At 45.0% G+C, this 22125-nt stretch overlaps 1 protein-coding gene across 1 annotated transcript; it reads left to right on the top strand.

The window, feature by feature from the left end:
- Positions 1–4183: 4183 nt before the first annotated feature.
- ACTR10 (actin related protein 10) lies at positions 4184–21825 on the top strand. The gene is made up of 13 exons (XM_035103360.2): positions 4184–4353; positions 5244–5316; positions 6479–6561; positions 10894–11002; positions 12294–12401; positions 13093–13160; positions 13711–13790; positions 15189–15224; positions 17499–17578; positions 17682–17755; positions 20233–20314; positions 20691–20892; positions 21278–21825. The coding sequence occupies exons 1-13, from the start codon at positions 4277–4279 to the stop codon at positions 21457–21459; spliced, it is 1254 nt and encodes a 417-aa protein (XP_034959251.1). The 5' UTR covers positions 4184–4276; the 3' UTR covers positions 21460–21825.
- The last annotated feature ends 300 nt before the right edge of the window (positions 21826–22125 follow it).

Below are 22125 nucleotides of genomic sequence, written 5' to 3'. Positions count from 1 at the left end.
TCAGAGTGGTTCATAAGGTAAAAATACATGACAGGGGCTAAAAATAAATAGTTAAAACAAAAGAAAAACAAAATAACTCCCTCCCCCCCACACACAAACACACATTTAAAAGGCTGTAGAAGAAGAGCCTCAGATGATGGTCACAAGATCTGGGTCAGTTTATACAGGGAGAATTGGTCCTTGAGGTATTGCAACCCTGAGCCATTTAAGTGTGCAGAATATATGCAATTACTTTCTTTTACATTGTTTAGAAGTTTCCATTACATTGTAATGAATGTAAGTTACATTGGTTACATAAATAGTTGTGTAACCTGCATAACTTAACTTTAGGTAAAGGTAAAGGGACCCCTGACCATTAGGTCCAGTCGTGACCGACTCTGGGGTTGCGCGCTCATCTCGCATTATTGGCCGAGGGAGCCAGCGTATAGCTTTCAGGTCATGTGGCCAGCATGACAAAGCCGCTTCTGGCAAACCAGAGCAGCACACGGAAACGCCGTTTACCTTCCCGCTGTAGCGGTTCCTATTTATCTACTTGCATTTTGACGTGCTTTTGAACTGCTAGGTTGGCAGGAGCTGGGACCGAGCAACGGGAGCTCACCCCGTCACAGGGATTCGAACCGCCGACCTTCTGATCAGCAAGCCCTAGGCTCAGTGGTTTAACCCACAGCGCCACCTGTAGCAATACATATAACACAGTATTTCAGCCCTCCAGATGTTTTGAGACTACAATTCCCATCATCCCCGACCACTGGTCCTGCTAGCTAGGGATCATGGGAGTTGTAGGCCAAAAACATCTGAGGAAGCCTGCAGTATTTGATGGAAACCAAACTGCAGCAGAACGGAAAACTGTGCTGATTGTGATGAATACAGGTCAGAACAGAAATTTATGCCTCCTTGCAGTGAGCTACAGTAAGGTTACCAGACGTCCCCATTTCCTGGGGACAGTCCCCGGATTTACAAATCAGTTCCCTGGCAAAATCCATCTATTTAGTAGGAAGTTGCAAAGTGTCCCAGATTCACTGGAAAAAAATCTGGTAAACTTAAGCTACAGCCCTCACCCAACTTTTCGCCCTTCGCCATCCTTCCATAACAATATGCATGTAATTTTCCTTTAGCTCACCTGGATTTTCTCTCTTAATGATTTCCACAAGAACATCACGAGCAGCAAAGCAGAAGCCAATTTATACCTGCTCTGCCCAGGCCACCCCCTTGTGGCATGGCAGGTGGGTGTTCTTGAGATTTCCATTTTTGTTTGACCACAAAAAGAACAGAGCCCAGCTCCGCTCCTGATCTCTCCGGTGCTGATGGAAGTAGAAACTATTTTACTTGTGTGAATCAAGTCAGCAGTTACAACCTGGGAAGCAGAATTGCTGAGTAAAAAGAAATACCCAGTCGCTCTCACTGAACTACCCAAGGTCACACGAGGAAGTTGCAATTCTGGGAATGAAGCCTGGAAGAGAAAGACCCTTGCGCCTTCCAGGGCTAACCAGGGTTTGTTGGAGAGTCTGTTAAGAGTGTGCATAAATCAATGGAACAAATAAGTGCTCTGAAGTAAAGAGAATAAATCTCGGGGGTGGAGGGAACCCATTGAAAAAGTCACACCACATGGTAGCATCTCAACTTAAATTTAAACCACCATCTGTCGGTTCCCTGCAGTACCGAGCTATTTCCTTCCTCTCCCTGTCCTACATAGCGAGTTGCAAAATTAGACAAGCACAGCAATGAGAAAAATAAGCAAGCGGAACGGAGGGAGAAGGAAAGCCAACCCAAGGAGATGTTCTCAAGGGCACCCCAAGAGGTCAGCCTATTAATTAATGCAAAAGGAAACTATTATCAGATGGTGCATAAGGAGAGCCCTGCTGTGGGATGAGATCAAAACTGAATCATAGAATCATAGAGTTGGAAGAGACCACAAGGGCCATCCAGTCCAACCCCCTGCCAAGCAGGAAACACCATCAAAGCATTCTTGACATATGCCTGTCAAGCCTCTGCTTAAAGACCTCCAAAGAAGGAGACTCCACCACACTCCTTGGCAGCAAATTCCACTGACGAACAGCTCTTACTGTCAGGAAGTTCTTCCTAATGTTTAGGTGGAATCGTCTTTCTTGAAGTTTGAATCCATTGCTCCATGTCTGCCTCACTGGAGCAGCAGAAAATAATCTTTCTCCCTCCTCCATATGACATCCTTTCATATATTTGAACATGGCTATCATATCACCCCTTAACCTTCTCTTCTCCTGGCTAAACATACCCAGCTCCCTAAGCCGTTCCTCATAAGGCATCGTTTCCAGGCCTTTGACCATTTTGGTTGCCCTCCTCTGGACACGTTCCAGCTCGTCAGTATCCTTCTTGAACTGTGGTGCCCAGAACTATGGTGCCCAAAACTGGTCCATCTTGTTCAGCATCTCCTTTCCCACAGAGGGGCAGCCAGATCCCTCTTGGAAAGCTCACAAGGGGGACGTGAGTGCAATATTCCTCATGCATTGTTTCCCAGCAACTACTACATTTATTTCCTCTACTGATACTGAAGCTTGTATGTAGGATGCACATGGCCAAAATGGCAAGTAGTAACCACCGATAGCCTTTTCTTCCCTGCATTTGTCAAATCCCCCGGAGGTAGCAGATTGCCTAGTTTAACTATGTGCTGTGTGAAAAGGCACAGGGAGTCCGTAACTTATGCAGGGATTACGTTCAAGGGATCATGCCAAAAAACATATAGTCAAAGCACCTGGCGGTCAGTGGCAGGTGGTTGCCAAAGTCATTTTCCCCCGGATGCCCACCATATTATGCGCCCTTTAAAAAAAAAATTTAAAATGATGATGATGATGATGATGATTATATACCACCCTATACCCGGAGGTCTCAGGACGGTTCAAAGAACAAAAGATGACTAAAGGGATGGAACAACTGCCCTATGAGGAAAACTATCATCATTTGGGACTTTTTGGCTTAGAGAAAAGGCAAGAAAGAGGAGACATGACAAAGGTATATAAAATAATGCGTTTTTCTGGAGGGAGTGGACGAGGCATTTTTCTCCCTCTCTCCAATACTAGAACTCAAGAGATAATTTTTATATAATTGTTTATAATTGTTTTATATATATATAGGAGGGGGGAGAGTGGAAGGGTGGGAAGTCTGAGGTTCAACGCAAAAGATGCAGGATTTGACAAAGGATTTATGGAGTTAGTATCCCTAAAACTGGGACCCAGGTGGCGCAGTGGGTTAAACCACTGAGCCTAGGGCTTGCTGATCAGAAGGTCGGCGGTTCGAATCCCTGTGACGGGGTGAGCTCCCGTTGCTTGGTCCCAGCTCCTGCCAACCTAGCAGTTCGAAAGCACGTCAAAATGCAAGTAGATAAATAGGAACCGCTATAGCGGGAAGGTAAACGGCGTTTCCGTGTGCTGCTCTGGTTTGCCAGAAGCGGCTTTGTCATGCTGGCCACATGACCTGGAAGCTATACGCCGGCTCCCTCGGCCAATAATGCGAGATGAGCGCGCAACCCCAGAGTCGGTCACGACTGGATCTAATGGTCAGGGGTCCCTTTACCTTTACCTATCCCTAAAACACGTCAAGACGCCTTTGTGCCCGTGTGCATGCATGCAAATATCTGGAGCTCAGGGATGTCAATCATTTATCATTTAAAGTATATTTCATGCCCACTCTTCATCCTTGTGGAAGCGATTTCAAAACGGCAGCCCCCCTAGCTCGTGTGAATGCACCACCACCCTTGAAGACCTAAGTGGAATATTTCTTATCGAGCATCCCTCTTCTTTCTCTTTGGCGATCACTCGTAGCCGAATAAGACTGTCTTCCACAAACGCGGAAGATTTCTTATCGAGCATCCCAACGACACCCGGAAATGTGGCTTCCACTTCGTTAGACTGCGCCCCCTTTACTCTCCCCGTTCCGCCGCCAGCCTCAACCCTTCGCCCAGCGACGGCGGTGGGGTGTTTCCCGCATTGCCTGCCGAACCTAGGGGCGGCGAGGAGAACCTAGGGGCGCTTATGGCTCTTTAGACAAAAAACAACAATAACTGTGGAGTTAAGGAGAAGACGTGCGGAAAGAAATGAGGGCGTCATAAATAATCCCCGGGATCAGGCGGCATGTTGGGCACGCTGAAATGCGCCTGCTGCGCCGGAAGGTCCCCGCCCCACCAGCCATTCGGCTCGGCGCGCCACCCGCTGAAGAAAGCCCCCTCCCCTTTTCTCAAACTAGCATTACTTGGGGTTTTGCCTCCTCCTGTTCCTCGTCGTCGTCCCGGAGGGCAGCCGCCGCGATGCCGCTTTACGAGGGCCTCGGGAGCGGCGGCGAGAAGACCGCGGTGGTGATCGACCTGGGCGCGGCCTTCACCAAGTGAGAGGCGTCCCTCGATTTATCCCCCTCCCACCTACCCCCCCCGCCTCCTGCTTCCTCTGGGCGTCGCCGACCCTCCCCCACCCCCTCTCGCTTAATTTTTATTGTTATATCGTTAATAATAATAATAGTAATAATTAGCAATAATAATTGTATGCCGCTCTTCCTCCATAGATCTCAGGGTGGATCACAGCATAAAAATACAAGATATAAACACAAAATTACGTGGTGTATCGACGTCTCTCCTTTTGCAAGGCGACGTTATATTTTTGCCTTTCGCAAAAAGGAGGGATGTTGCAGACTTGGAAATTTAGTTTTGGTTTAGTTTTGGTTTATTTCTAGGCCGCTTTTAAAAAAGCGAATCAAAAAGTGGCTTCTGGGCAATAAATAAAGGGGAGGTTATTAGGTTGTTGCTTTTATTTCAATTATGTATTTTGTGGTTTTATATTTTGATTGTATTCTGTGAACTGCCCTGATACCTCCGGGTATAGGGCGGTATATACCGGTAAATTCTATTATTATTATTATTATCCTGAGACCTCCAGGTATAGGGCAGTATATAAATTCAATTATTATTATTAAAACAACAGCAACATTATTTTAATTATTACTATTATTAAAACAACAACAAATAAATTGATGCATGTATGTATGTTCACACGCTCTCTCTCCAAAACGCCATACTGTGATTTTATGAACTTATATCATGCTGCTTCTCACTTGCCTTTTCTCCGAAATTAAAAAGACCCCAATGCTGCTGCCTTTACCAAAGACACTGTGGGTTGCTGGCTAAAAGCATTTTCTTCTGCCAATCCAGACAAAGTTGTTTGGGATAGGTTGGCATATTCATAGAAAAACACAACGTTTACTATACAATCTTAAAATTCCAGGTGCGGCTTTGCAGGCGAAACAGGGCCAAGATGTGTTATCCCTAGCGAAATAAAGAAACCTGGCATTTCAAAGGTTTGTTTGTTTGTTTCAATGGCTAACATTTGCTGTTTATTAAAAGCAAATCCATTTAAGGTGCTTTATGTGTGGGAACTTCTATAATGTTAAAGTTAATTTTTCTTTAGTATTATTGTTGTTGTGTCCTGAGAAGATTATAATCTGAAGTTCAACGCCGGGAAGGAATTGGAGGCAGGGGGAGACAGGGAAGCAAGATTTAGTTGTTTTGGTTGCTTGAGTTCAGTAACCAAAAACATCCCGACAGCATCCATCTACAATAAATAAAACATTAAAAATGACTGGGCCTTATTTTTCATCTTCTGTTGGTTTACAAATAAATCCTGTGTTCTACAAATTTATATGAGTATAATTACTAGGATAGGGACCCAGGTGGCGCAGTGGGTTAAACCACAGAGCCCAGGACTTGCTGATCAGAAGGTCGGTGGTTCGAATCCCTGCAACGGGGTGAGCTCCTGTTGCTCGGTCCCAGCTCCTGCCCACCTAGCAGTTCGAAAGCATATCAAAGTGCAAGTAGATAAATAGGGACCGCTCCGGCGGGAAGGTAAACGGCGTTTCTGTGCGCTGCTCTGGTTCGCCAGAAGCAGCTTTGTCATGCTGGCCACATGACCCGGAAGCTGTCTGCGGACAAACGTCGGCTCCCTCGGCCTATACAGCGAGATGAGCGCCGCAACCCCAGAGTCGGACACGACTGGACCTGATGGTCAGGGGCTCTTTACCTTAATTACTAGGATAAGTGATGCTGCATTTCTGTGTAAGTTGCTGAAACCTCCTAATAGGATAGGATGACAAGTCATGTGCCCTTAAACTGGTGTAACTATAAGTACAAGGGGTTGAAAGATGTGTTTAAGCTCTCTGGGGTCTTGCGAATAATCCTCCTAGCTAAACACCAGTTGTTGGGTGGCAGTGGTGACATTGGATGGCATCTTACCCTAAGCAAGGCAGACTGGACTAGGAGATGAGAGAGAGACTGAGGAGGAGGACCTCTATTAGCTAGACCAGTATTGGGCTGCTTGCATAGGGGTCTTGCACAGGAAAAAGTTCACTAGGTTCCCACTAGATTACAACTACCGAGAAAGAAACCTGTTGTTATTTTTTAAGCTAATTCAGTGTGTGTGGTGATGATGATGTCAAAAATGTTTCAAATGGACTTCTTTCACAGCCTGTCAAAGTTGTTCAATACAACATCAATACAGAAGAGTTATATTCGTACCTGAAGGAGTTCATCCACATGTTATACTTCAGGTAGGAGATGCCGCTGTAATAATTTTTCCTCTAATAAGCGATTGACTAGGAAATTGATTGCTTAGGTCAGGGGTTCCCAACAAAATTTTCTCGAGGACCCCTCATCGAGCCGCTATTGTGACAAGGACCCCCATTAATTCCTAATCCTAAAATTAAAAAGTGAGAGCCAAATTAAGAGTCTTTTTATATTTTATATTTATACGTTTTTTACGGTTACAACAGAGTACTCCATCAGTATACAGTTAGTTTTAATTTTCAGTTCTTAATGAGATGAGTTAAATCTGTCCTTTGAGTCCATTATTTCTGAAATATTAGGTTACAAACTTGAAACTTTCACTCTGAAATCCGACTGCATGTCAAGCCGATTCCTATATTTGTTTTTCATGAAACACATGGAAGAAAATGCTTGTTCACACCGATATGTGGTTGCAAATGGAAGGTATCTTTTTCATTGCCTTATCTCCAAGTTTCTTGTAGTCCTTGCGTAGTCCAACGCTTTGTTTACAAACACTACTGTTTTGCAAAGAGGCAGCGCGCGCCAGGGAGGAGGGAGGGGAATGGAGAAGACAGGGTACCTGCGCAGTAGTGCACAAATGAAGCCGACGTGCGCAAAGCATCTTGGGGAGGTGAGCGTTAGTACCGTCTTTCCCCCTTTTTAAGACGTAGGCATAATATAAGCCATAGCAGGATTTCTAAGCAATTGCGCGATACAAGCCATACCCCGAAAATAAGACATACTGATAGACCCTTCACCCACTAGCAATAACCCCCCTCCCGCCAGCCAACTCCCCCCCCCTAAAAATCTCTCCCCATTTTGCTGTCGTTCCACAGACACGTATTTCCTTTAAAAGCTTGTAAAAATGCACCGAACAGCCGTAGCTGCTGGCTGCCAAAGCCTCGTGATTTCCCTTTCCCGTTTCTGAGAGCATTTTTTTAAATAAAAGGATCCAAAAATATTTTTTTAGCCAAGCTGTGTAAGCTCTACTTGGTGAAGGGGAGAAAAGTGGGGTGGGGAGGAGATGAAGGCACGAGGAAGAAAAGAGGGGCGATTGAAGAATGCAAAGGCTGTTTTCCCTTTTAGGGAGAGACCTCCGTGCGCGCGTCTGTCTCTCTCTCCCCCCCCTGGGTCTCTCTCTCTCTCTCTCTCTCTCTCTCTCTCTCACACACACACACACACACACACACACACACACACACACAGCCCACCTCTCGCTTCCCCCCACCTTTCCATTCAATGCACGTTGATTTCCTCTTAACGGGAATCTCCCGTGTCTGATTGTTGTCTCCTTGCTTTTACCGAAGGCATAAGGCAGCCTTTTAAAAAGCCTGCTGCAGTTTTCTTTCTACCTTATGCTGCTTGGTTGTCTGTGGAGCTGCCCCTTTAAGGATTTGTAAGTAGTTTGGATCGCAGTCCTTGCCTTGGGGACTTTTTTTTATTTATTAAGGACTTTTTCCTTCGCTGTTTGCGAGCTGCTAAACGGAGCTGCTAAACGCTGCTCTACACAAAAGTTAAACTGCCGGTCCTAACAACACGTGCTTCCTCACCTCGCTGGCTCAATTGCTTCTCAATTGCTACCATTTACCAAGTCAGCAATCTTAATTGCTGCTTAGCTGGCTTCTTTGTTCTCAGCAGGTAGCTTCTTTGCTATCAGTGATAGCACTGCAAAGTGCTATGTTGTTGGAACTTCAGACAGTCTTGCAGTCTTGGGCAGCTGGCTGGTAGAGATCCTTACTTGCTTTAGGTATAGGCTACTGCTAGGACTGTATCACACAGATAGATTCCATTATACTGGTTTAGATTTAAGAAGCTCCAGTGTAGCAGATTGCTATTAAGTGAGTCCCCACCTTGGAGGAGAGAGAGAGCAGCCCTTCGCGAACATCCCAGGGCCGGGGAGAGAGGGCTGCACACCTCCCTTCCCTCAGACTCGTAATAAAAATACCAGTAAGACATCCCACCAAAAATAAGCCACCCTGTGGTTTTTTGAGAAAAAAAAGTAATAAGACGGTGTCTTAAAAAGGGGGAAACACGGTAGAATGCGCGTGCTGCCTCTTTGCAAAACAGTAGTGTTTGTAAAGCGCCACCTTTCTGCATACAGCAGAACTACTGCCTCTATCTAATTCTAGTTTTTCGCTAGACTCTGCTCATGCAGGAAGCGGCCAAAACAAAAAATCTGTTATCATACGAAATTTAATTTAATATATTTTTTATTCTAATAGCATCTTGCGGACCCCTCTGGCATAGCTCGCGGACCCCTGGGGGTCCCCGGACCACCTGTTGGGAACCACTGGCTTAGGTATCCTGTTGCAATACAGTACCATAATGTTTGTATCAAGCATTATAAAGTCTACATCCACATTTGAATTGTACATAATTTGGTGTTGCGTCTGTGAGGAGGCTCCCAGACTTTGGAGGTGGCTGCTCTTAGCGTTGAGCTCAGCTTGTCTGTTACCTGTTAAACAGGTAAGAGGCATCCTCGCTGCCTCAAAGACCAGCAGGTGCCTGTGTTTTTGCAGTACATAGGACATTCTGACCTGCAGCACTCTTTGAATCATACGTAGCCTAAGACACAGGAATTCTGTGCTTTGGCTTGTACGTTAGGCTAAGTCAGGATGGGCTGGAACCTTGTATTGGGAATTGGGAACTGGATAATATTGGAACCACCGGTCACCTGTCAGTCACCTGACATCACAACTACAGTGATTCTAGAAGAAAAATGTCCATCTGCAATGCAACGTAAACCCAAAATGTGCCTGAAGACAAAATAACAGACTCCTGCAGGCAGCAAACCACCTCAACAGCGCTAGGGAGTTTCTAGTGGGAAACTCCATAGTGCAACTAATCCAAATGGGGCTCACTAACAGAGTCTATCACTAAGCAAGCCCTGCTAGTAAACTAGCGTTCAGGAGCTCATTTGGAAGTCCTGGTTGTTCCTTCGTGGCCACATCTTTGCATTACTGCATATGATATCAGGTGCGAGGCAGGTGGGGATGATTTGGGTAGGGCTAACTGCCTTGCAAGCTATATTGGGACCAGTGTACAGTCTTACTGGTATTAGGCCCCCAAGCCAAAGCTGCTCCGCTTCTTCTCCCATGCCATATGAAGAGCTTAATTCCAAAAGGGGCTTAACGTCAGTTTTGACCAACATTCCATTTGGAAGAAAACTATTTCTGGCTAGGGCTCCCAGTGTGTTTCCAAGCACAATTCAAAGTGTTGGTGCTGACCTTTAAAGCCCTAAATGGCCTCGGCCCAGTATACCTGAAGGAGCGTCTCCACCCCCATCATTCAACCTGGACACTGAGTTGTCCGAGGGCCTTCTGGCAGTTCCCTCACTGTGAGAAGCAAAGCTACAGGGAACCAGGCAGAGGGTCTTCTTGGTGGTGGTGCCCTCCCTGTGGAACACCCTCCCATCAGATGTCAAGGAAATAAACAACTACCTGACTTTTAGAAGACATCTGAAGGCAGCCCTGTTTAGGGAAGTTTTTAATGACTGACGTTTTATTGTGTTTTTTATATTCTGCTGGGAGCCGCCAGTGTTCTCAAAGCTACGAACATGAGTTTGACCAAACTGTGTGAGGCAGTGGAAGACAGGAGTGCCTGGCGTGCTCTGGTCCATGGGGTCAGGAAGAGTCGGACACAACTAAACGACTAAACAACAACAACAACAACAAGGGAGCTGCCCAGAGTGGCTGGGGAAACCCAGTCAGATGGGTGGGGTATAAATAATAAATTGTTGTTGATGATGATATTATTATTTGAATGCAAACACAATTTTCAAGGCTTGCTAACACTGTGACTTAGGCCCACAATTTATACAAGATTTTTTATTTTGTATTGGTAGGACTCACGGCAACATCTACAGGCCAAAAATTTTTTTTTGTCAAAATTGACTTAAGCCCCTTTTGGAATTAAGCTCTTCATATACAATGAGGAAAAGTGTCCTGTCTCAGAAAGGCCATAGCAACTTTAAAGAGCAACATAATCTGTTTTCCGGCCTGTAAGTAAGGGAAGGCGGGGTCTCCTTCCTCATATTTTTCTGTGCCAAGAGGCAGCGTCCCAACATGTGACTCTGCCCACCCTCCCATCCCAGTCCCATCTGTACAACATTATTTCTGGCTCCCGTTGGTTTGTTAATTAGCTGTGCAGTCCGTCTGCAATGAAGCAAGTCCCACTGTGTTTGAAGGGATTGAATCCCATACAGCTTTAACAATGGATTGCAGCTTACGTTGAGTGACTGTGGAAATCACCCAAGTCTTGACCGGGGCTGATTTATTTTACAAGAAGAGGTACCAGCTGTTGATTCTGCTTTCTGGTCTCATCCATTCACTTTTCAGGCACTTACTGGTAAACCCCCGAGACCGCCGTGTTGTGATTGTGGAGTCTGTACTGTGCCCTTCCCATTTCAGAGAGACGCTTACAAGGGTTTTGTTCAAATATTTTGAGGTAATACATTCCAGACGTCTGCTGCAGCTGCCTGTCTACTTGTCTAGGTTTCTTGGGTTGCTTGTGGGGAAAGCAGCTGCCGAGCTCACCTGGGCTTTTCAGTAGCTGCTGTATAACAATGGCCAAAGCCTGGATCTCAGTTCAGCTTGTTTTAATGCTTCCATGGCAGCACCCGCAAAGCAATCCCCTTAAAAATGGAGCTTAGCAGGACGGCCAGGTGCTGGAGACCTGCCTTTACAGTTTCAACATGAACCTGCTGGGTGGTGCAGCCTAGAGCCCCTTATCTGCCCCAGTGGGGCTTATGGAGCATCCTCGCTTGCAAAGTTTTCCATACCGACCTGAATAAGCAGGGCAGACAGGTGTTCACAGAGTTAGTCAAAGGAAAGAGGAAGCTCTAATGAGCAAGGGGGAGATTTGTGTGTATATCAGAGCCCTTGCACCTGCAGAGCAAGTGCTGAATTATGATTGTTTATAAATATAAAACCATCTACATAATCAAGAGACACAATTCGATCGAAACATTAAAATGAATATCCATAGTTAAAATATGCAGCAAGCCCATTGAAACAGCACGGTGGTTAAAACAGGATCTTCAGGTCAAGAGATCTGTCTGGGGAATGCTTGTCTAAACAGCTGTGTCTTCCAAGAGCCGGCGGAATGCCAATACTGATGGGGGGCCACTCATATTTTGGCTAGGAGGCGCCACCAGTCAAAAAGCCCAGCTCTGTTATCACAAGGGCAGCTTTCTCCAACCTGTTGTCCTAGGCACCCCAGGCTACAAACACTCTTGAGGTCCCATCTGCACTATATGTCCAACCCAGGGTCCTACCACTTTAAACATGTTGGCGGCTTCCCCCAAAGAATCCTGGGAGCTGTAGTTTTCTATGGGATTTAACAATCACTCTTCCCAGGGAATTCTGGGAATTGTAGCTCTGTGAGGGAAATGGGGGTCTCCTAACAACTCCCAGCTCCCATAGAAAACTACAGCTCCCAGGATTCTTTGGGGGAAGCCATAGCTGTCTAAAGTGGTGCTGCTTTAAATGTACCATGCTGATGGGACTTAGCTCTCTCTCTCAAATACATCTAAAAGAACGAGCAGTAGCCTGCCTCACTGCATGATGGTTATATGAATATGAGAGCTCAAGATGGTAAAGCATGGTACTATAGAAATTTCTAGAGTTTTATAGGCCCATAGCTACCAGTTGCCTCAGAAAGGCAGGTGCTTGATGCTTCCAGACCTTCTAAATTTTCTTGCAATGTGTTCAGCTTGTCACCTCTGTGTTCCTTCCAGGTTCCTTCGGTGCTCTTTGCCCCAGGCCACCTGATGTCTCTCCTGACCCTTGGGATCAATTCTGCTATGGTCTTGGATTGTGGCTATACAGAAAGTATGGTGCTCCCCGTATCTTTTTTTTTACCCTCCGGTGTGACTACTTCAGGAGGAAAACATTAATCAAGACAGTGTTTAAGTCCCACAGTCAACCTACTCAACTACAACATTGGCAGGTTGGGTGGGGAGGCCTGTTTGTCTTTGCCAAACTTTCGGAAGACGCTTGATTATTCCCCATGCTGGCCCTACCGTGTTTCTCCGAAAATAAGCCATACCCCGAAAATAAGCCATAGTGATAGGCAGTTTAACCTTGCAGGTTGAACTGTACCATACTTAATAAAAAAAATAAGACATCCACTGAAAATAAGCCACCGTGTTTTTTTTTTGAGGAAAAAGAAATATAAGACAGTGTCTTATTTTTGGAGAAACACGGTATGAGGTCACACTTGCTTCTGCAACATGCTTTCATCACAATTCCATTCCTTTCTGTCTCACATTCTCCCTCTTTCCATATCGTGAATACAAAAAGATAGCGTGTCACTGGACTGCCTCTCGCCCTCCAAAAAACATTCTTCGAGCTTTCAGAGACCTCAGGGCTGGGGTATTTGGAGCCAAACAATATAGGTTTGTCGTCTTGCCTCTTCAGTCCGTTTGACTTGACAGTTGATTATATGGAGAAGGAAGCAGCTGTTAGAAAGAAGCGTGGTTCTTGTACCTGGTTTATCATAAATACTGTTCATGAAACATCCTTAGCTGCTTGCAGATCTATGAAGGAATTCCAGTTCTGAACTGCTGGGGGGCACTACCATTGGGAGGAAAAGCCATTCACAAGTAAGTTGATAGCAAAGATTTTCATAGAGTTAGAAGGGGGCCCTATGGGTCATCTAGTCCAACCCCCTGCAATGCTGTAATCTGAACAAAAGCATCCATGACAGATAGTTAGCCAACCCCTACTTAAAAACCTCCAAAGAAGGAAAGGCCACAATCTTCCATTCAACATCCTTCTTAAATTGTGGTGCCCAGAACTGGACACAGTATTCCAGGTGTGGTCTGACCAAGGCAGAACAGAGCAGTACTATTACTTCCCTTGATCTGGACACTAGACTTCTGTTGATGCAGCCTAGAATAGCATTAGCTTTTTTTTCCACTTCTCTTAAGGAGAAAGATTTTCCACCAGTCCTCCAAACATGACATCTGAATCGTGTGAGCATCCTCCAGTTGCCTTGCAGGCCTTTGTGGAATAGTTAACACTTGCTGGCTGTGAGCCACTCTGCGTCTCATAAATACTAGGAGCAGAAAGTTGGAAATGGCTTGTTGTGCGTATGCATCGTGTTGCTTGAATGCTATTTTTTGCAAAATCACCTTTTTTGCAATCTTTTAGAGAACTGGAGTACCAGCTGCTGGATCAAAGCACTGTGGATACAGGAACCACCAAAGGACAGAGCCTTCCCTCGGTGCTGGGTAATTATTAGTACAATTAATGAGAGGCGGGTGTTGCTTATTGGAACTGTTCAGAGGAGAATGGGTTAAATCCCCTCTCCCCTTCGATTTTTTTAAATAATTTTTTTTAAATTAAATTTTCTGTTTTACAATTTCAGGTAAGCATTTTGCATACTTGAAATATCAATGACTTCCCTTCTCTTTCTGTGGTTCAGATTGCATATCTAAAATCCCTGCATATTTTACAAAAGCTATACCAATCAGTTTTCCATTATTATGTCCATCAAAAATAACACCATTGAATTAATCATAATGCTGCCAGCGTTTTCATCTGTACTGTACACAATTATTTTCCACATATACAGTAAACGTTTTCCGATCTTCTTTAAATGTACGTTCTTCTTGTTCTCTTAGTCTATATGTTAAGTCTGCAAGTTGTGCGTATTCCATCAGCTTAAGTTGCCATTCTTCTTTAGCTGGGACCTTGCTCATTTTCCACCTCCCACCCGATTATTGTTACTAAAAGAAAAGTAGAAAGCAAACCCCTTTAAAGTTAGAAAAGGGAGTGTCAGAAACGGTTCATGAATTCTTATTGCCCCTAAGAAGCAGTGATCCACATGCAGGGCCGGCCCTACAGCCAGACTGGGTGGCGCAGGGCACCACGGCGCCAGCCCGCCAGGTGGGCGCCGCGAGCTGCGCCTGCCCGCTGGGCGGTCGGTCCACCGCGCAGCTGTGCCCACGGCAACCGCGCTGTGCCTGCCTGCCCGCCGCGTAGCAGCGCCTGTGGCAGCCGCGCTGCACCCGCCCACCGCGCCGGGAAACGGGGCGGGGGGGCGCCGGAGGCATACGGCGCCGGGGCGCTTAAGACGGCCCTGTCCACATGCATTACTGAATCTGTTGGTTTCCAACCATGAGCATGTTGGTTGAAAACATAAGAGCCCTTCTGCTGGATCAGACCAAAGGCCAGGCATCCCCAAACTTCAGCCCTCCAGATGTTTTGGACTACATTTCCCATCATTCCTGACCACTGGTCCTGTTAGCTAGGGATCATGGGAGTTGTAGGCCAAAACATCTGGAGGGCCGCAGTTTGGGGATGCCTGCCAAAGGCTCATCTAATCCTGCATTCTTTTCTCACAATGGCTGCCTCTGGGAAGCCTCAAGTTGGGCCTGAGCACAATATTCAGCGACAATATTCCCTGCTCTGCTGCATAATTGGGGGGGGGGGTTATCAGGTGTCTGCAGGGTGAGGTGCAAAGTTCCACACAGTACATTCTATCTTTGGGTGCTTACAGTTCTGTTGATGCTGTTTGAGCTAAATCTATTTTATCTGTAAGCCGCCTTGAGTTCCTGTAAGGAAAAAGGGTGTGGTATAATAATAATAATTAATAATAATAATAATGATTAATTCCTGTATTTTAGGTTCTGTTCCAGAAGACATCGTAGAAGACATCAAAGGTAAAATGACTGTCTTCATACAAATCTTCGCTTTCCTTTCATCCAGAAATTGCCATCTTTAGAGCTATGAAATAGATGGAAGAAAGGTTGAGTTCAGTGGCACTTATTCCCAGGAAAGGGAGCCCAGATTTGTAAACTTTGCAAGTCAATTTCCACCTTCCATTTCAGTGGAGGGAGCAAACCATTCCTTAAAAGGCAAGATGCAAATGCAATTTAACTTCCTGCACTGGGATCCTGTGCAAATGGGGGAGTCCCACCCATACACAGGATCTCCCGAAACCAGAATGGATCGTTGCACCAGGGCAGGGATTTGTAAACTGCTTTTCGCAGTCTTCATCTTTTTATTTATTTTATGGAATTTGAATGCCACCCTTCAGCCAAAGATGACAGGGCTGTTTACAGCATAAAAATACAAAACGAGAACACAAAATTAGAATCGAAAGGAAACCAATAGCCCTCCCCTCCCACAACAACATTTTAAAAAGGTCACAAATTGTTTAATCAGCCAAAGACCTGGTTACAGAGGAAGGTTTTAAGCCTGGTGCCTAAATATATGGAATGAAGATGCCAGGTGAACTTCCCTGAGGGGACCATTCCACAAGCAGGGATCCATTGCAGGTTGTGTTGCCGCCCTCCAGACCTCTTGCCAGTGTGGCGTAGTGGTTAAGAGCGGTAGACTCGTAATCTGGGGAACCGGGTTCACGTCTCCGCTCCTCCACATGCAGCTGCTGGGTGACCTTGGGCTAGTCACACTTCTTTGAAGTTTCTCAGCCTCACTCACCTCACAGAGTGTTTGTTGTGGGGGAGGAAGGGAAAGGAGAATGTTAGGCCGCTTTGAGACTCCTTAGGGTAGTGATAAAGCGGGATATCAAATCCAAACTCTTCTTCTTGTGGAGCCGACACACAAAGCAGGACCTCCGATGATTATGACTGGTCCCAGGTCGGTTCATATGGAAAGAGGTGGTCCTTGAGATATTGCGGTCCAGAGGCACTTAAGGCTTTATCGGTCGATACCAGCACTTTGAACTGGGCCTAGAAACAAATTGACAGCCAGTGCATTTGGGCCAGGCATCCCCAAACTGCGGCCCTCCAGATGTTTTGGCCTACAACTCCCATGATCCCTAGCTAACAGGACCAGTGGTCAGGGATGATGGGAATTGTAGTCCAAAACATCTGGAGGGCCAAAGTTTGGGGATGCCTGATTTGGGCCAAGATCAGTGTCAGGGTGGATTTGATTTGATTTAAATCAAATTGATTTACATCACGATTTAAATCACTAGTCAGTAAGACTTAATTTAATTTTTTTTTTTTACAGAAAGACTCATTCTTGCTGGTGTAATCTTAATATTTACAACCAGATGAAGGTTTCATTTTTGGAATCATAAATTTTCAGAGTAGTTTTTACAGTTATATCAACAATTACTGATTTGAAATGTATTAGAAATACATTGACAGATAATTATGATATTATTGTGAGGTTTAATAAGTTAACTCTTTATATTTGGACAACTTTTCTGCTGTACTTTATGGGAAGGAGAAAAATAACCATTTCCTTAATAACCATTTAAACAATCTATTTAACTAAAACAATAACATTATAGCATATGTATCCATGTTTGTTAACTGATGTGGTTAAATGATTTTTTTTTTTTTAAAAAAAAAACCTTACTAAGTTTTAGCACACATGAAAAACTTAAAGCAAATCCTTATTTCCTGATGAATAGCCTTTGGACTACAATGTAACTTAAATAGAAAACTATCTTCAGAAAGATTTTTCCTCCAAAAGCATTTTATTTTAAAAATCCAATTTAAATTTTAAAAAATCCAGTTTAAATAAAAAAAATCAAATTTAAATTTAAAAAATCTGATTTTTTTAACATTTGTTTTTTTAAAAAACCATTGATTTTTATCTACCCTGATCAGTGTAATTTGCTCAAACCGGTCTGCTCCAGTGAGTAACCTGACTGCTGAATTCTGCACCAGCTGAATTTTCTGAACAGTCTTCAGGGGCTGCCCCACATATAATGCATTGCAGTAATCCAACCTAGAGGATACAGAGCATAGATAACAGAAGTTAAGCTATCCCACTCTAGATAGGAGCGCAGCTGGGTCACCCATCGAAGCTGATGGAAGGCATGTTGTGATAGTGAGGGCACCTGGGCCTATAGCGACATTTCAAGAGTAGGCAACTTCCCGTCCCTATGCCCATTAAAAAGACTGTATAAATTGTTAGGCTGAGAACAGTTCTGAAACCATTTCTGCTCGTCTCTAAAGTTCGCACCTGTTTTGTGAGCGACCTCCAGCGGGGGCTGAAAATCCAGGCGGCGAAATTCAACCTCGACGGCAGTGCTGAGGTATGTGAGGAAGGAGCTGATAATTCCCCCTTTCAGTAAGAATGAACTTGATTTCCTTCTCTTTCGCTTTTCGCCTTATGACAGCCTCTCTCTTGTATTGCAGCGCCCCACTCCACCTCCAGATGTGGACTACCCGTTGGACGGAGAGAAGATTTTGCACGTGAACGGAGCCATCAGGTGAGAAACACGGCGGGGTTTTGCAAGGTGAAAGCAGGACTGAAGTTGCCCCTCCATCACAGATTAAGCTGATGGACTATGCTGAAATGGCAAAAATGACCAGCAGAATTAGGAATCAGAAAGACCAAAATGTTAATAAGGAAAAGGGAAAATATATAATTTATCTTAAAAATCCTTGCAAACAATTGAAATTATTAGCAGGATTGGAATGATACTTATGGCTGAATGTTGGACTGTGGTTTTAATGGTGATTTAACAGAATGGTGATTTTAACAGAATTGGATGAATAGAGAAGGAGGGGAAAAAGTTAACCTAAGGACCCAAAAGGGGGAAGAAGGAAGTCCATCGAAATTTATGGAATTCCCTCTCTTCTTCTTCTTCTTCTTCTTCTTCTTCTTCTTCTTCTTCTTCTTCTTGTTTGACAATTATTTGTAATTTCAAAATCTGAAAATTTATTTTTAAAATTAAATAAAAAAGAAGTCGCCCATCCATTGCAGCAGTGTGGGGTATTGGTTAGAGCAGGCATCCCCAAACTGTGGCCCTCCAGATGTTTTGGCCTACAACTCCCATGATCCCTAGCTAACAGGGCCAGTGATCAGGGATGATGGGAATTGTAGTCCAAAACGTCTGGAGGGCCGATGTTTGGGGATGCCTAGGTTAGAGTGTTGGACCAGGACTTTGAGAGACCACAGTTCAAATCCCCAGCCAGCCATGAAGCTCCCTGGGTGACCTTGGGCCAGTCGCCATCTCCGAGTCTGACCTACCTCGCAGGGTTGTTGTGATGATGAAATGGGGAGGAGGAGGAGGAGAACCATGTACACTACCTCGAGGAAGATGGGAGGCGGTATATACATGCAATAAATAAGTAGTTTAAATAACTTTCACCTTTCACGCAAGCGTTTCAGGTGGCACCTGTGTTAAACACGGACGTAAGAGGAGTTTGGCTGCTGGGTCAAGCCAGAGGCCTCTCTAGTCCAGCACTCTTGTCTCCCATTGACCAACCAGGTGCCTCTGGGAAACTCGCAAGCAGGACCTGCCTTTAACAGGGCTGTTTCCTCACTTAGGACTCCCCAGCAGCTGGTCTTCACAGGCACCCTGCCTACAACAGGGGAGGTGGAACGACGCCCTTGTGGCTAGTAGCCATTGATAGCCTCAACCTCGGCCCTCCAGATGTTTTTGGCCTACAACTCCCATGATCCCTAGCTAGCAGGACCCAGTGGTCAGGGGTGGTGGGAATTGTAGTCTTTTTTTATAAATATTTTTATTAATGTACATACAAACAAACAGAAGATTGAAAAGAATAAAAACATACATAAATCATATAAAAAAACTATAAAATATGAAAACTATAAATTATAATTCATATATAAAAACTGTAAATTATAAATCATAATTGCAAATCATATATTAATCCTCTTTAAATCATAAAATAGTCTTGTTTGAAATCATATAATAAATATCAAAAAAATTAACATAACAGAAATATGCAACTGATTAAGGACAAAACAAGCGTAAAAAAATATAAACAGATAATAACATACAAATAATAAAAAGCTACCACCACCTCACACCCCACCCCACCCCTTCACCTCGTATGACTTCCAGTCACTTCCATGACTCTGGTTTGTATATATCTCTGTCGTTCTGCATACTTTTTCCTATTTTTTCCATCTTTAATTTTGGGCCTTTTATATTTCTGCCAGGAGGTTGGCTTTTTCTACCTGTTTCCTTAAATATTGTTTAAACATTTTCCAATCCTTTTCTAATTTTTCTTCTTTCAAACCTTTCACCTTTCCCGCTTTTATTGTTAAATTTTGATAGGCTTTCAATTTCATAATCCACTCCTCCTTATTTGGTATTTTATCACTTTCCCAATTCTTTGCGATGAGTAGTCTGCTGGCTACTGTCGCATGCATCACTAAAGATCTATCTCTTGCTTTTATATCATTTAATAGTCCTAATAGGAATAATTCTGTCAAAAAGGGAATTGTAGTCTCAAAACACCTAAGGAAGCCTGCCTTAGGATCACATTTCTGTAATCCTCTTTTAAAGCCATCCAAGTTTGTAGCCATCATTACCTCTTGGGGAAGGAAATTTCATAATTCTAACTATGCGCAGGACTTTATTTTGTGTGTTCTGCATCTTACAATATTCAGTTTTATCCTGTGTTCTAGTAGTATGAGAGAGAGAGAGAGAGAGAGAGAGAGAGAGAGAGAGAGAGAAATGCCGCTCACTTTTGACTTCCTGGGCAAACGTGGAGGCCGCTATCCAAAACACTCTCATCCCTGACAGCTCAGCTGGCAGCCTTGTAAACCCACATAGCCAAACAGAAGGAGCGACAAACTTTGCCCCGTGGGGGTGTCCTAATGCCAATTTTGTCCCTTCGGTTCGGCAGCTGGGAGCCGTTGTTTGCCGTCTCCTGGTCCCTTCTTCTAAGTCTGGATTACTCAAAACCTCCATTTGCTTTTATCCAATAGGGATTCTGTTGTCGAAATACTCTTTGAGCAGGACAACGAAGAAAAATCGGTGGCTACTTTGATCCTGGATTCGCTGGTTGAGGTATTACGGTTGGCACTTTGCTTCTCTTGGTTCTTCCAACTCCGCCAGTGATGAATCTCCTCCCCCCCCCCCCCGAAACAGCGCGCACTCCCCCTGCAAACTAGCTGGCCCTTCTGTCCCGGAGCAGAAGATAAGCTTCCTTAGCAAAGCTACAATGAACCTCTTGGCAGCCATACAGTTTCCGTCATAATGGCTGCCCATCCTCTGGTTGATCTGCTCCTCTCCCTGCCATCTGCGGCCCACTTCCCTTTCCCCCCGCAGATCAGTATATCGCTACACACAGAGAGACAGTGTGGCAGTCCTGCAAGCTCCACACCAGCCCTTGTTGAGCCCGTGGCCCAAGTGAATCATTTTCTGTCTTCCCTTTTTCCACCAGTGCCCAATAGACACCAGGAAGCAGCTGGCTGAGAACTTGCTGGTGATTGGCGGCACCGCCATGTTGCCTGGATTCCTGCACAGATTAATGGCAGAGATAAGGCACCTGGTGGAGAAGCCCAAGTATAAGGAGACGCTGGCATCCAAGACCTTCCGGGTGCACACGCCACCAGCCAAGCCCAACTGCGTGGCCTGGTTAGGAGGTAAGTCTGAGACATCTGTGAATTAACTTTGGGATTCCTTGAGGGGCTCACAACTTGAGAACAGGGCCTCCTCTGCAGTGGCCCCCCATCTGTGGAATGTTCTCCACAGGGAAGTCTGCCTGGCACCTTCATTATACACCTTTAGGCGCCAGGCAAAAACGTTCCTTTTTCACCAGGCCTTTGGTTGACCTGATCAACATCCTGTACCCTTTTAAAATGAGACCTCCGGGTATAGGGCGGCATATAAATTCAAATAACAACTACAACTACAACTCCAGCCCCGAGTCCATACCAAGATCGATCCAGAGGTTTGAATGAAGCCCAATGGAACAAATATTTCTTGTCCCAAGAGTCTTTAATTCCTGCTTTCTGTTCCGTGTTACAGGAGCCATCTTTGGAGCCCTCCAAGACATCCTGGGGAGTCGTTCTGTGTCGAAAGAATACTACAACCAGACAGGCCGCATCCCCGACTGGTGTTGCCTCAATAATCCTCCATTGGAAATGATGTTTGATGTTGGGAAAACCCCACCGCCCTTGATGAAAAGGGCCTTTTCCACTGAGAAGTAGGAGTCTGCCTGAGACACGGGTCTTGTTTGCATTGCGGCACTCCCTCACTCCCTCCCTCCCTTCTCCTGAGGTTGGACTGTGATGCAAGCAAGCCAGCAAGGTCCAATTCTGGAGCAGTAGACAAGCTATCAGCCGCTTCTGCTTCCCCAACTTAAGATGATACCCCAGTGATAATGTTTATTTATATGTACAGTCATTACAAGGGCCTGCACTTTCAACCATTCTTGTCATTTAAAGCATTCTAAAACCTATTGGAACCTGAAACTGCACTTCCAGGGTTCTCTGCCAAACTCAATGTAATGTTTTATTTCACACTTAGTAGTTCATTAAAACGTGTAATTTATCAGTATTTGTGTGTGTGTGTTTTCTCCACCCATCCTCCTGGAGCAAGCTTTCGTGCAGCTGACTCTTGTTTCCCTAAGGTAAAGGTAAAGGGACCCCTGACCATTAGGTTGAGTCGTGACCGACTCTGGGGTTGCGGCGCTCATCTCGCATTATTGGCCGAGGGAGCCGGTGTACAGCTTCCAGGTCATGTGGCCAGCAGGACTAGGCCGCTACTGGCGAACCAGAGCAGCACACGGAAACACCATTTACCTTCCGTCGGAGCGGTACCTATTTATCTACTTGCACTTTGATGTGCTTTTGAACTGCTAGATTGGCAGGAGC

The sequence above is a fragment of the Zootoca vivipara genome, chromosome 1, assembly GCF_963506605.1.
Source record: "Zootoca vivipara chromosome 1, rZooViv1.1, whole genome shotgun sequence".
NCBI classification, from domain to species: domain Eukaryota; kingdom Metazoa; phylum Chordata; class Lepidosauria; order Squamata; family Lacertidae; genus Zootoca; species Zootoca vivipara.
The sequence above is the reverse complement of the archived record's forward strand: the minus strand, read 5'-3'. Positions and strand labels throughout refer to the sequence as shown.

Coding starts and splice junctions, on each gene's coding strand:
- ACTR10 (XM_035103360.2), top strand. CDS start 4,277: ATGCCGCTTTACGAGGGCCTCGGGAGCGGCGGCGAGAAGACCGCGGTG. Junction 11,003..12,293: donor TTTTGTTCAAATATTTTGAG/GTAATACATTCC, acceptor TGTTCCTTCCAG/GTTCCTTCGGTGCTCTTTGC. Junction 12,402..13,092: donor CAGAAAGTATGGTGCTCCCC/GTATCTTTTTTT, acceptor AGCTGCTTGCAG/ATCTATGAAGGAATTCCAGT.